The 12819-nt window shown below is 43.1% G+C and overlaps 1 protein-coding gene across 1 annotated transcript in view; it reads left to right on the top strand.

Annotated features, from left to right (window-relative positions):
- ATOH8 (atonal bHLH transcription factor 8) overlaps nt 1-1374 on the top strand; it is a 69655-nt gene extending 68281 nt beyond the window's left edge. Inside the window, exon 3 of the mRNA XM_073562063.1 lies at nt 446-1374. Coding sequence (XP_073418164.1) covers nt 446-451 — 6 coding nt within the window. The 3' untranslated portion in view covers nt 452-1374. The remainder of the gene's footprint in view (nt 1-445) is intronic.
- Nucleotides 1375-12819: the final 11445 nt, after the last annotated feature.

Here is a 12819-nt window from a genome sequence, read left to right on the forward strand (position 1 = left end):
TAGATAGATAGATAGATAGATAGATAGATAAAGGATAGATAGATAGATAATAGATTGACGATAGATAGACAGATGATAGATAATAGATAGATAGATATATAGATAGATAGATAGATAGCTGATAATAGATAGATAGATAATAGTTGATAGATGATAATAGATAGATAGATAATAGATAGTTGATAGATGATAATAGATAGATAGATAATAGATAGTTGATAGATGATAGATAGATAGATAGATAGATGATAATAGATAGATAATAGATAGATAGATAGATAGATAATAGATAGATAGATAGTTGATAGATGATAATAGATAGATAGATAATAGATAGATAGATAGATAGATACTAGATAGATCTGTCTGTCTAATATATATGTCAGTGTTTCCCCAGATAGATAGAACCCTCTATATAACCCTATACCATTCTGTCTTCCCCCAGGAGTGATGTGCGGTGGCGCTCGCCCCCTTCCCAGGATGGTTCCTTCTCTCTTCTCTGGCACATGTAGGATGGTAAATCCTGAAGACAGCTCCTGGCTGAGACTCCTCAAAAAGACATCTGGATCTCGAGCTCCGGACACAAAGGCAGAGAACAGAACCTGCCGTTCAGCTTTACGGCCTGTGCAGTTGATCTCGCCATAACCGCCCGTGTCTTGGCCTGGGATATTTTCCTGTCACTTCATTTCACATCCAGATTGATTTTTTTTTTTTTTTTGCTCTTTTGCCAAAGATTTTGCAAAGCTTTGTGTCATTTTATTGTCTCAAGTTATCCGAATTTTTTCATTTTTCTCCGAAGAAGCCGAGATTTCCCTACAAGCTCCTACACAAAATCTAATATTTATTGCCATGTGTACAATGGCGTTCTCCTTTACGGGCCACGACGCTTCACTGCCAGAGGCTTCCACCAGACTTTGCTTTATGGACTTTATGTTTTTGTCACATGTTGATCCAGATTTGATATTATGTAAAGTCCTTACCAGATAAGGACTTACATGGGACTTCACGGATCATAGTGGAAATAATAACATGACGCTTCTTGCCAATACACTATAAATTGCTATTATTCTACATGGGTTGTGTGCACTGTTTATTCACACACTTGGAAAAAACTGCAGTCAAATGCAAAAATACATGTCCAGCATATAACAGAATTGGTCATTAATAGAGATGGGCGAACCCGAAAAGTAAAGTTTGGCGTCCGTACCGAACATCTACTGTTTGTGCACGGACCCCGCACTTCATGAAGTTCTGAATCCTGTCCGGGACTTTTTCCAGAATTTGCTCCAACAATGTTAGCCATAAATGAATGGGATTTTTTTGGTGTTCATTACAATACAATAATGCCTATAGAGGCTGTGATTCATTACTCCATTCCTAATATTCGACCTGTGTTTATTCATTCTACTGATTGTATAGTACGACCTACGTATTGCAGCTTACAACTGCATTCAAGTAGAAAAACCACACAGGATATATTACAATTTAAAAACTGATTGATGGAAGAAATATCACTATTAGAAGCTTGACCACAACCATGCTTGACCATTGCGCAGCATTGGCGCTTGGCTCCCCATACCGGTAGATACCCACTAGTTCTGGAAATAGAGATAATTGATCTTTCACATAGGTAAAAAAAAAAATAAATTATATATATATAAATGTGACTTGGTGCTATATGATTTTTAAAATTTCTATTTCTCCTAAAAAAAAATCTATATTAGGGTTTTTTGGTATGACCTTGGATAAAACCAGGTCATTCTTCAAAATCGACCAGTATTTATTGAGGATCCCTCTAATGTTCCCATGTGAACTATTAAAGATATTAACAAAACTATATTTAAATCTATCAACTCCAGATTTCCTTCTACACATTTGATGTTCCTCAGTCCTTATACTATTTAGACACACCTCTCAATGTGAAGGGACTCAAAGCAAACAAATTTGCATTACAAGGGGTGAATGTTGTGCCCATGGCGCATCCCCTCAACTTTTGATAGGTCACATCCTTGAACGCAAACATTTTAACAAAACTATATTTAAATCTATCAACTCCAGTTTTCCTTCTACACATTTGACGTTCCTCAGCCCTTATACTATTTAGACTCACCTCTCAATGTGAAGGGACTCAAAACAAATAAATTTGCGTTACTAGGGGTGAATGTTGTGCCCATGGCGCATCCCCTCAACTTTTTATAGGTCACATCCTTGAACGCAAACATTTTTATTTTTGAGTATAAATTCAATCCCTTTTAATATAAAGCTCCTCCAATCGTCCGGAACCAAACTGTACTGACATAAAAATACTCCATAACCTTAACTTCCAAATCATGCTCAGTATTGGAGTACAAGGAAGTAACATCAAGAATAAAAAATGCATTTTTAAGGGGGAGTACAAGCTCCCTTGTAATCATGGCTCTTCCGGATGTCCCAGTTACAGTGCAAAGAAATGATCAATAAAGTACGGTAATTTAAAAAATGTTCCCCAGAGATCTTTAGGGAAAAATTATATATGCATACAAAAGTGCAATTAAAATAAAAAAATAAAAACTAATAGAATGTAAAAAGTCACAATGACATGAAAAGATGAAAAAAAACCTCTGTTTTTTCCACCTAAAATAAACTTTCTTACATACATGTAAGAAAAAAATAACTATAATAACCCGGCGACTATCATTCAACAGGTTATTTGGTGCGAAATGTGAACAGTAAAGAAAAAAAAAGTTTTTTTTCAATACTCAACAAAAAATATATATATTGAAATTAAACAGTAGTTTGTGATAGGTGCCGACTATGAGTTAACGTCTGCCAGTGTGATCCCCACTGCACCCAGTTCTCTACATGAGCCATGTTGGCGACTTTGCTTAGCTATCCTTACAATAGAGAAGTGCTGGCGCGCTCTAGAAATTCTGGCCAGCTTCAAAACAGCGCTTACAAGCCCAATAGAAAAGAGCTTGTAAACACTCTGTATGTTCTGCTGTCTAGCAGCGGTGGTCGGTCTCCAAGGCAACGAGCTGTAAACAAAAGAAAAAAGTGTTATTATTTCAAGAACGGCTGAAAATTTTATTAAACAGTAAATTGCAAAAGCATTATCTGACAATGGCCATTTATGAGGATGGCATAACCCTTTAAGGCTGGTTTCACATTTGCGTTTTTTTTCGCGGTAATTTAGCGCTAAATAGCGCATGCGTTTTTTTTTCCTATACTTTGCATGGGATGCGCTTATGTGCGCATACACATGCGTTTGTACGCGTTTTACCGCGCATGCGTTTTTTTGTGGTATGCGCTCGGGCGCACAAAATGCAACCTGTTGCATTTTTTGTGCGTCCGACTTGCCTCAAAAAAACGCATGCGCGCGCAATGCGTTTTTTTACAGCAAGACACCCAATATAAGTCTATGGGTGCGCATATGTGCGCATTGGCATGCTTATGTATGCGTTTTTTTGCACATGCGTTTTTTTTTGTTAACCATGGAATTTAGGGGTTTGGGTTAGAGTTAGGGTTAGTTAAGGGGGTTTAGGGTTAGGGTCAGGGTTAGGGTTGGGGTTAGGGTCAGGGTTAGTTAGGGTTTAGGGTTTGGGTTAGGGTTAAGTATGGTTTGGTTAAGGGTTAGGGTCAGGGTTAGGGTCAGGGTTAGGGTTAGTTAGGGTTTAGGGTTTGGGTTACGGTTAAGTATGGTTTGGTTAAGGGTTAGGGTCAGGGTTAGGGTCAGGGTTAGGGTTAGTTAGGGTTTAGGGTTTGGGTTAGGGTTAAGTATGGTTTGGTTAAGGGTTAGGGTCAGGGTCAGGGTTAGGGTTAGGGTTAGTTAGGGTTTAGGGTTTGGGTTAGGGTTAAGTATGGTTTGGTTAAGGGTTAGGGTCAGGGTTAGGGTCAGGGTCAGGGTTAGGGTCAGGGTTAGGGTTAGTTAGGGTTTAGGGTTTGGGTTAGGGTTAAGTATGGTTTGGTTAAGGGTTAGGGTCAGGGTTAGGGTCAGGGTTAGGGTTAGGGTCAGGGTTAGGGTTAGTTAGGGTTTAGGGTTTGGGTTAGGGTTAAGTATGGTTTGGTTAGGGTCAGGGTTAGGGTTAGTTAGGGTTTAGGGTTTGGGTTAGGGTTAAGTATGGTTTGGTTAAGGGTTAGGGTCAGGGTTAGGGTCAGGGTTAGGGTTAGTAAAGTCATGGTTTGGGTTAGTGTGAGGGGCCACCTAATGTTGGAAAAAAACGCAAATGCGGTAAAAACGCACTAAAAACGCATACAAACGCATAAAAACGCTGCGTTTTTTTCATGCATGCTCATAAAAATGCTTGAAAAAAACGCAGCAGTTGTATGCTTTTGTATGCGTTTTTTCAATGCGTTTTTTTGCGGGAAAAACGCGCTGCAAAAAAAAGCAAGTGTGAAACTAGCCTAAGGCTGTGTGCACAAGCTGCGGATTATGTGCGGATTCATCCGCGCGGATTTTGTAAAATCCGCAGGTGAAACCGCAGGTCAAAAGACCTGCGGTTTTACCTGCTGATTGCTCTGCGGTTTTGCCCTGCGGTTTTTCATCTCCTCAATGGAGGAGATGGCAAACCGCAGGAGAATCTGCAGAAAGAATTGACATGTCAATTCTTTCTGCGGATTGAAAACCGCAGATAATCCGCGCGGAAAATTCCGCACCGTCTGCACTGCGGTTTTTGATTCCCATAGGGAATCATTGTACTGTACACCGCAGCAGAAACTGCTGCGGGTGCGCAGCGGCCAAAACCGCTGCGGAACCACAGCAAAATCCGCAGCGTGTGCACACAGCCTAAGACCTCCATGTACATTAGGTGAAAGTCGTCTGAACCCACACTCCCACAGGATCGACTGACAACCTAAAGGGTATACGAGTCTCCCAATTCTCCCCTGACAGATGATGTCGGGAAGAGAAAGATCGGATAGTTGGAGCTGCATCAACCCTTCCTTCTGATTGGCAGAGTTTAGTGTTCATAGGCACGGGGAAGTCGGAAGAGTCTGTATTAAAAGGTGAGTGTGTCCGTTTTAAGAAAGTGTCTATTTTGGGGTCTTTATTTATGAGGTCCAGAGCCTCTATTTATTTAGGAGGTTTGGTGTGATGACCAGTTTTACTTTAAGGGGGTATTCCCATCTCCAAGATCCTATCCCAGTGTGTAGTAGGTGTAAGAATAATAAAATTACTAAATATTTCCTATTAGAAATGTAGCATAGTTCTTCTGATTCACTATGTCGCTTACCCCCCTGTGCAGGGCATTGCAGTAGTTTAGGTATCCATGGTTACTACCAAAACAACTAATAAATTGTCATTATATGAGATAACCATGGATACCTAAGCTACTGAAATGCCCTGCAGATGGGGATAAGCAACATAGCTAATCAGAATAACTATACTACATTTCTAATTGGAGGTATTTTCTATTAATAATATTATTATTACATGCACTACATATTGGGATAGGATCTTGGAGATGGGAATACCCCTGTAAGGAGCTAGTATCCATTTTAGGGGGTGATGAGGAGAGTCATATGCACCATTTGGAATTTAACTGCGTGTCCATGCATTTGGAAGTGTTAAATGCCAAAATGTTTGTGCACCCCTTTATACATCCACTTCCAGACTGAAAAATTTGAAAGTGTGTTACAAAAAAAACAACAATCTAATTGGTCTCTAGGATGCTGGATTTCTATAATAATCTGCCGTTAGCAACCAATCAGAATAGAGCTTTCATTTTTCTAGTTTGGTTGAGAAATGAAAGCAGCAATCTGATTGGGTGCCATGCCCCCGAGACTACTGAAAAACCTGTGTCTGCTGGACATAGCATCCAGTCAGATTACAGCTTTCATTTTAAGCTGATTGAAAAATGAAAGCAGCAACCAAATTGGTTGCCATATCTAAGAGACACCAATGTTCCAGTATAGTCTGACCATAGCAACCAATCACATTAGTTCTTTCATTTTCCAAAAGCTGATGGAGCAATCTTATTGGTAGCTATGCTTCTGAGACTACTGAAAATCAGTGTCAACTGGTCATAGCAACCAATAAGATTGCAGATCTCATTTTTCTATGGCTTGTTTGAAAAAGTAAGCAGCAACCTGATAGGTTACTAGAGTTACATCACAATAGGTATATAAATCTCCCCCATAGTGTGTTGACAAGTGAGACCATGAATCTGTAGGCCTCTTTCCCTCATGTCTCTGCTGATCATCTTCCCCTCACATAATTCATTATCAGATACACCGCACATATATACAGTCTGGAAGGACAATAAACGTTTCTGACTTTTACTAAATCATTTACACTTGAATAAGTTACCAGGCGGTTTTCATTTCTAACCGCATCGGTAACACAGAAAATGCAATGCATCTATGTTTTTGCTTCATTTGTCAGAAATAAAAACCAAAAAACAGATGTGGGAGCGATTCCGACCGCAGATAACCGGATTCCTCATAAGGAGCGCTGCAATCAAAGTTACTGCAAAAGCTGTTTAAGAAAAAAAAAGGCCGGGGAGATTTGGCAAAGACGCTCGCCCGGAAAAAGCGGATTCTCGAGGGCTCAGGAATAAAAGATGGCTAAAACGATCCTCAGATCTGCAATAAACTTGTGTAAAAAGCCTATGAAATACCTTCCTTGAAATACCAATGAAAGTAGGGTCCATACTGCGACCCCAAAGGGCTACAAGGGAGGGCCTCATGACTAGGATGCCTGCCAGGGCCTAGGTATCATGGTGGTTTACTAGGTCTTAGGTTATATAAGGGAACCAAAATGGCGTTTTGGACATGGGAGGCCAGGGTCCCATGGAAAATTGGGATGGGGACCCAGGGAGTGTCTTCCCAGGGCATCTTACCTGATTGGAAGGGGGCGCTGGGTGTATAGGACAGCCGGGGCATGGTAGCATGAGTCCGTTAGTGCATGGTTCCCCAACTCCAGTCCTCAAGGCCCACCAACAGGTCATGTTTTCAGGATTTCCCTTGTATTGCAAGTGATGCAATTATCACCTGGGCAATACTAAGGAGATCCTGAAAACATGACCTGTTGGTGGGCCTTGAGGACTGGAGTTGGGGAACCCTACGTTAGTGGATCCACGTCAGAGCTCCCGTGTTTAAAATATGGAAGCTTTGCCTGATAGCTGCAAGGCCTTAGCGGTGGAGAAAGGCCCAGGACAGCTTCAGCAGCAGTTGCAGATGTTGAGCAGCGGGGTTAGGCGGATGTGGAACCGAAGCTTCCCAAGAAGCCTAGGAGGTCTCAACCTCCAGTGAGTCCGAGCCCGGAATTGACCCCGAGGGCAAAATAGGAGCCCCACCAGGGACCTTCCGGAAGTGGACTCCTGTCACACATCCCAACTAAGGATTAAGCTATAGGTGTAGAAATAGACATGGACCGCACCGCCCAATGTTCATACTTTGATCTAATGCCGCTAGGCATAATTTAACAAACTGAACATGAGGTTCTTAGCTTACCATTCTGATCAGACTGTATGAAGCCCACTACCACATCACAGGGAACCTCTCAGTGGTTCCCTAACCTGAATGGTGCAGCGTTGTGAGCAACCCATGTGGCGCTCCTGAGGCTCAGTCGCCACAGAGGTACTGCACCTTCTCCTAAGGTGTGGTGCCCCACCAACTAGGTAAGTTGGGAACTCCTTTCCACACTCCAACACCTGCATCCCACACACAGGATAGTTCAGTAGGTCCGCCTAGCAGCTTCAGGCTGGGGGTAGCAGAGCACCCCTCGTGGAACCCTGCTTCGTAACACGAGATGTGCTGGGAGGTGGGTGGAGTTAGTATAAAAGAGGGGGAAAGCTTAGAATTATAGGTCAGTCTGTGGTGAGTCCCAGAGAAGTTCAGTTCTGAAGTTAGTTTTGAGTTCAGTTTAGAAAGAGTGCTGCAGCTGCCTCAGTGATCTGAGCCAGCTGGCATGGGAAAGAGAAGAGAAGGAGAAAGATGTAGACCTGCAACCTAAGCTTCCTTAAGAGAGAGAAGGAACAGCGCAGAACAAAGGAGTAGGAGAACAGAGAGGAGTTGTGGGTTGGAAGAGGAACCCTGCCTATAGGTTCTCAGCGCAAGGCCGGGGCCCGGTCCCCGAGGTTGTATGGACACTTATGGTTCTGCAGCAGACACCGGTGGAGTAGTTGGCTGTAAATGCACTACTCCCATCCAAGACTTGGGACACAACAGCAACCGATTTGCGAGCCAGGACTCTGAGAGGAGTCCTCGGTAAAGGCTACAGCTGTCTGTCATACAAGTGAGGTTCTAGGAACATCTGACAGGAGGAATTCCAGAGAACTACGGTACTGGAGCTCTTCACATTAAAAGGCGCAATAGAGGAGTCGTTCAGGAAAGGCACATGTTGGCGGAGTGTTGGAGAGGAGAACCCTGACTTGCCCGGGAGGTTGATTGAGTCTCTACCCTGGAGGACACGGCACGGAGGCGGGCACCAGTGGGTACCACGAACTGTGAGTAAAGCTTTGAAACTACAAGCCCTGGTGTCCTCCATTCATTCGCCGCTAACACCTTCAGCACCGCTACATCTGGGTACCAGCATCTATACCATTCTGCGCCTCTCCTCATCCATTGCACCTACACTGCCCTGGGGCTACAGCTCCACTGTGGGGAGCTATACCATCTTTGCTGCACCGCACCATCAGTCCCAGCGGATCTGCATGCCGCGTTGGCTTACCATCTACCTTGCCAAACACCATGGGTGGCGTCACGAACTATTCCATAAACTATTACACTAGTAACATCACCGCCATTGATATTGGGCGCCTAGGGCCACGGACCGGGTCACCGCTGCTGTGACACATCCCCCTGACACCGGCCCGGTAACGAGTACCCCGCTGCCCTGGGTGTGAGGGGCGACCCACCCACCATCACAGCGACAGTGCACCAACAGGGCGGGCGACCTGGAGCCCCACCCATGCTGCCAGGCGGAGTCCTCATTACTCCTGGCCGTGCCGCCCCATATTGGACATTGAAGTACTTGGCATTGAGGGGGGGGGCAACCCTAGAACCCTTCTGATTCATGTTAATGTATTGGCATTGTCACAGTTTCACTTTAGATCAATTTTCAAGAGGTGTTTAGCGACCATGGGCCTGGATGAGTCAGATTTTGGATCCCATTCATGTAGAAGAGGGGCAGCGACTGAGGCAGCAATATGGGGGCTGAATGCATCTGTGGTATGCAAGATTGGTTGTTGGGAGTCAATGTTGTATGTTCACACTGAAATGTTATAAATCAGTGATTTGGGGATGCAAGTGTACGAGTTGGTAGTTGTTTTTCTTTTTCAGATGGCCCATTACTGGTGTGGGTGTTAGGCCATTCTTATGTATTATGGGGAGCTTTGAGGGCAGATGTCAGGCCGTCCGGCCGTCAGCTTGGCCTCCTGAAAGAAGAGGCCTTGGTCCAATGGATTTGCGTTAGTGGTATGTTGTGGACAAGACTCATGTCTGAATTTTATTTCAATGCAAGTTTGGACAGGCCCTCAGACATTTTAATAATGCACGCTGGGGGAAACGACATGGACTTGATCTGTAACATCAAATTTGATTGTCTGCAGCTCCTGTCCTCCCACCTTGGCCTGGCAATAATATGATCCAGCATAGAGGCCCGGGTTGCATGTAAGCATTGTCAGTCTATTGAGCGTTAGAATAAGGCGAAAAGTTAGTGTGGGTGGGGGTGGTTTAGTGAGGCTCAGGTGACAGGTCAGCCATTAACCTTGTTATACCGGCACTATTTTGTGGTCTTAAAATGAACTTATCATTCATATTATCATCACAACCCTAAGCTAATGCCCGTCCAAACATACGTTTCAGCCACAGTACTCTAAAACAGTATCAGCCACAGTTCATTCATACTGTAACAGAGCTACTCACCGTGCCCCATAACAGTGACCACCAAAATTTACCATAAAAGGGACAGCCACAGTGCCACATAACACAGCCAGCCAGGACAAGGGGTAGGCAGGATATGCACCTGCCTTGGGGGTTACCTCCTGCCTACCTGAGGGGGCAGAAGTGTATCTAGGTTATCTGGCACCTGGATCAAGAATTCAGTTTGGCATCCCCCCCCAGCACACATGCAATTTGCAAATTTAGTCACGTACTGATGAGCTGCTCTCCCTAATGCTCTCAATGTTCAGTGAAAAACCGAGAGAAGCAAGAAGAGAAGCTCGTTGTCAAAGGACCATAAGTATGAAAATCGCATGAGTGAAGTGTCCATGTGATGACTACTGGAACCTGCAGTGAGCTGAATCCTGACATTGCAGCTTCTGAATTCTCACAATGAAAGCACAGTGCCTCCCATGTACAATATGATGCCTCCACATCATCCCACACATTATAGTGCCCTTGTAAAAGTACTAGAGTGAGGTTCATGGGATGCAGTGAAGAGTCGGAAGCAGAGAAGGGGTTAACAGAATTTACTTATGGAGGTTATATACATACAGTTGTGGCCAAAAGTATTGACACCCCTGCAATTTTGTCAGATAATACTCAGTTTCTTCCTGAAAATGATTGCAATCACAAATTCTTTGGTATTATTATCTTCATTTAATTTGTCTTAAATGAAAAGACACAAAAGAGAATGAAGCAAAAAGCAAAACATTGATCATTTCACACAAAACTCCAAAAATGGGTCAGACAAAAGTATTGGCACCCTCAGCCTAATACTTGGTTGCACAACCTTTAGCCAAAATAACTGCGACCAACCGCTTCCGGTAACCATCAATGAGTTTCTTACAATGCTCTGCTGGAATTTTAGACCAGTTTGCCAAAGAATTTTCTTCTTTGGCAAACTGCTCCAGGTCCCTGATATTTGAAGGGTGCCTTCTCCAAACTGCCATTTTTAGATATCTCCACAGGTGTTCTATGGGATTCAGGTCTGGACTCTTTGCTGGCCACCTTAGAAGTCTCCAGTGCTTTCTCTCAAACCATTTTCTAGTGCTTTTTGAAGTGTGTTTTGGGTCATTGTCCTGCTGGAAGACCCATGACCTCTGAGGGAGACCCAGCTTTCTCACACTGGGCCCTACATTATGCTGCAAAATTTGTTGGTAGCCTTCAGACTTCATAATGCCATGCACACGGTCAAGCAGTCCAGTGCCGAGGCAGCAAAGCAACCCCAAAACATCAGGGAACCTCTGCCATGTTTGACTGTAGGGACCGTGTTTTTTTCTTTGAATGCCTCTTTTTTTCTTCTGTAAACTCAATTTTGATGCCTTTGCCCAAAAAGCTCTACTTTTGTCTCATCTGACCAGAGAACATTCTTCCAAAATGTTTTAGGCTTTTTCAGGTAAGTTTTGGTAAACTCAAGCCTGGTTTTTTTATGTCTCGGGGTAAGAAAGTCTTCCTGGGTCTCCTACAATACAGTCCCTTTTCATTCAGTGGATGCCCTAGTGGATGCAAAGTTGGGTCTGCACTGTCACGTTTTCTTCCAGGATCTAAGGGCACTGACTAACAGATGTATTCTCAGGTCGTTGTTTGGGACTTTCTTCCTCTTCATCTTCCTCTGTCATGGGATGCACCACCTCTTGTATCAGGTCTTCTGAGAGTCATGGCCGAAGCATACTTCTGTGTACTACCCTAGTGGGAGCATTCTCTTCTCCTTCTGGATAAATCTCATATACGGTTCCTCCTGTACTGACTCGATGCTTCACTCTGTAGGGTTTACTTTCCCACCGGTTTTCCAGCTTGTCCCGTGGTCATTTTTCCCACACAAAAACATACCTCCCAACTTTTGAAGAAGGGAAAGCGGGACAAAGGCTGCGGCGCAGTGTGTTGCCGCAAATTTTAGGCCACGCCCCAACCACACCCATTTTGTAACTAGTCACACCCATTTCCACACCCAACTGCACCCATTTAGCACTGCTGATCACACTGACTGGTACTGGGGGCATAGTTGCTGGCATTATGGGCACAGTGGCTAGGACTGTGGGCACACTGACTGGTACTAAGGAAAAGTAAGAAAGAAAACAGAGAGAGAGAAAAAAGAAAATAGAGAGAAAGAAAGAAATAAAGAAAGAAAGGAGATCGAGAGAGAGAACAGAGAGAAGAAAGAATAGAGAGAGAAAGAAAGAGGGGAAAGAAAGAACAGAGAGTGAAAGAAAGAACAGAGAGCGAGAGAAAGAAAGAGGGGAAAGAAAGAACAGAGAGCGAAAGAAAGAACAGAGAGAAAGAAAGGGGAAAGAAATAAAGAACAGAGAAAAATAAAGAGGGGAAATAAAGAGAAAGAAAGAAAGCACACAATGAGAAAGAGGGTACATAAAAAAAGAACACAGAGAGAGAAAGAAAGAACAGAGATAGAAAGAAAGAGGAGAAAGAAAGAACAGAGAGAGAACAGATAGAAAGAAAGAACAGAAAGAGAGAGAAAAAAGGGGAAAGAAAGAACAGAGAGAAAGAAAGAGGGGAAAGAAAAAAAAGAACAGAGAGAGAAAGAACAGAGAGAGAGAAAGTAAGAGGGGAAAGAAAGAACAGAGAGAGAAAGAAAGAGGGGACAGAAAAAAAGAACAGAGTGAGAATGAAAGAAAGAAGAGGGGAAAGAAAGAATAGAGAGAGAAAGAAAAAGAAAGAAAGAAAGAAAAAAGAAAGAAAGAACAGTGAGACAAAGAAAGAAGTAAAGAAAGAAATAGAACAGAAAGAAAGAAAGAAAGAGAGAGGAAAGAAAGAAAGAAAGAGGGGAAAGAAAGAACAGAGAAAGAAAAAAAAAGAAAGATTACAGAGAGAAAGAGAGAAAGAAAAAGAGGGAAATACAGAACAGAGAATGACAAAGAAACAGAGAGAAAGAAAGAACAGAGAAAGAAAGAAACAGAGAGAGAGAAAGAAAGAAAGAACGAAAGAAAGAAAAATTCTATAAAG

Source organism: Dendrobates tinctorius, unplaced genomic scaffold, assembly GCF_039654945.1.
Source record: "Dendrobates tinctorius isolate UK_male_01 unplaced genomic scaffold, ASM3965494v1 ptg000334l, whole genome shotgun sequence".
In the NCBI taxonomy this organism is placed as follows: domain Eukaryota; kingdom Metazoa; phylum Chordata; class Amphibia; order Anura; family Dendrobatidae; genus Dendrobates; species Dendrobates tinctorius.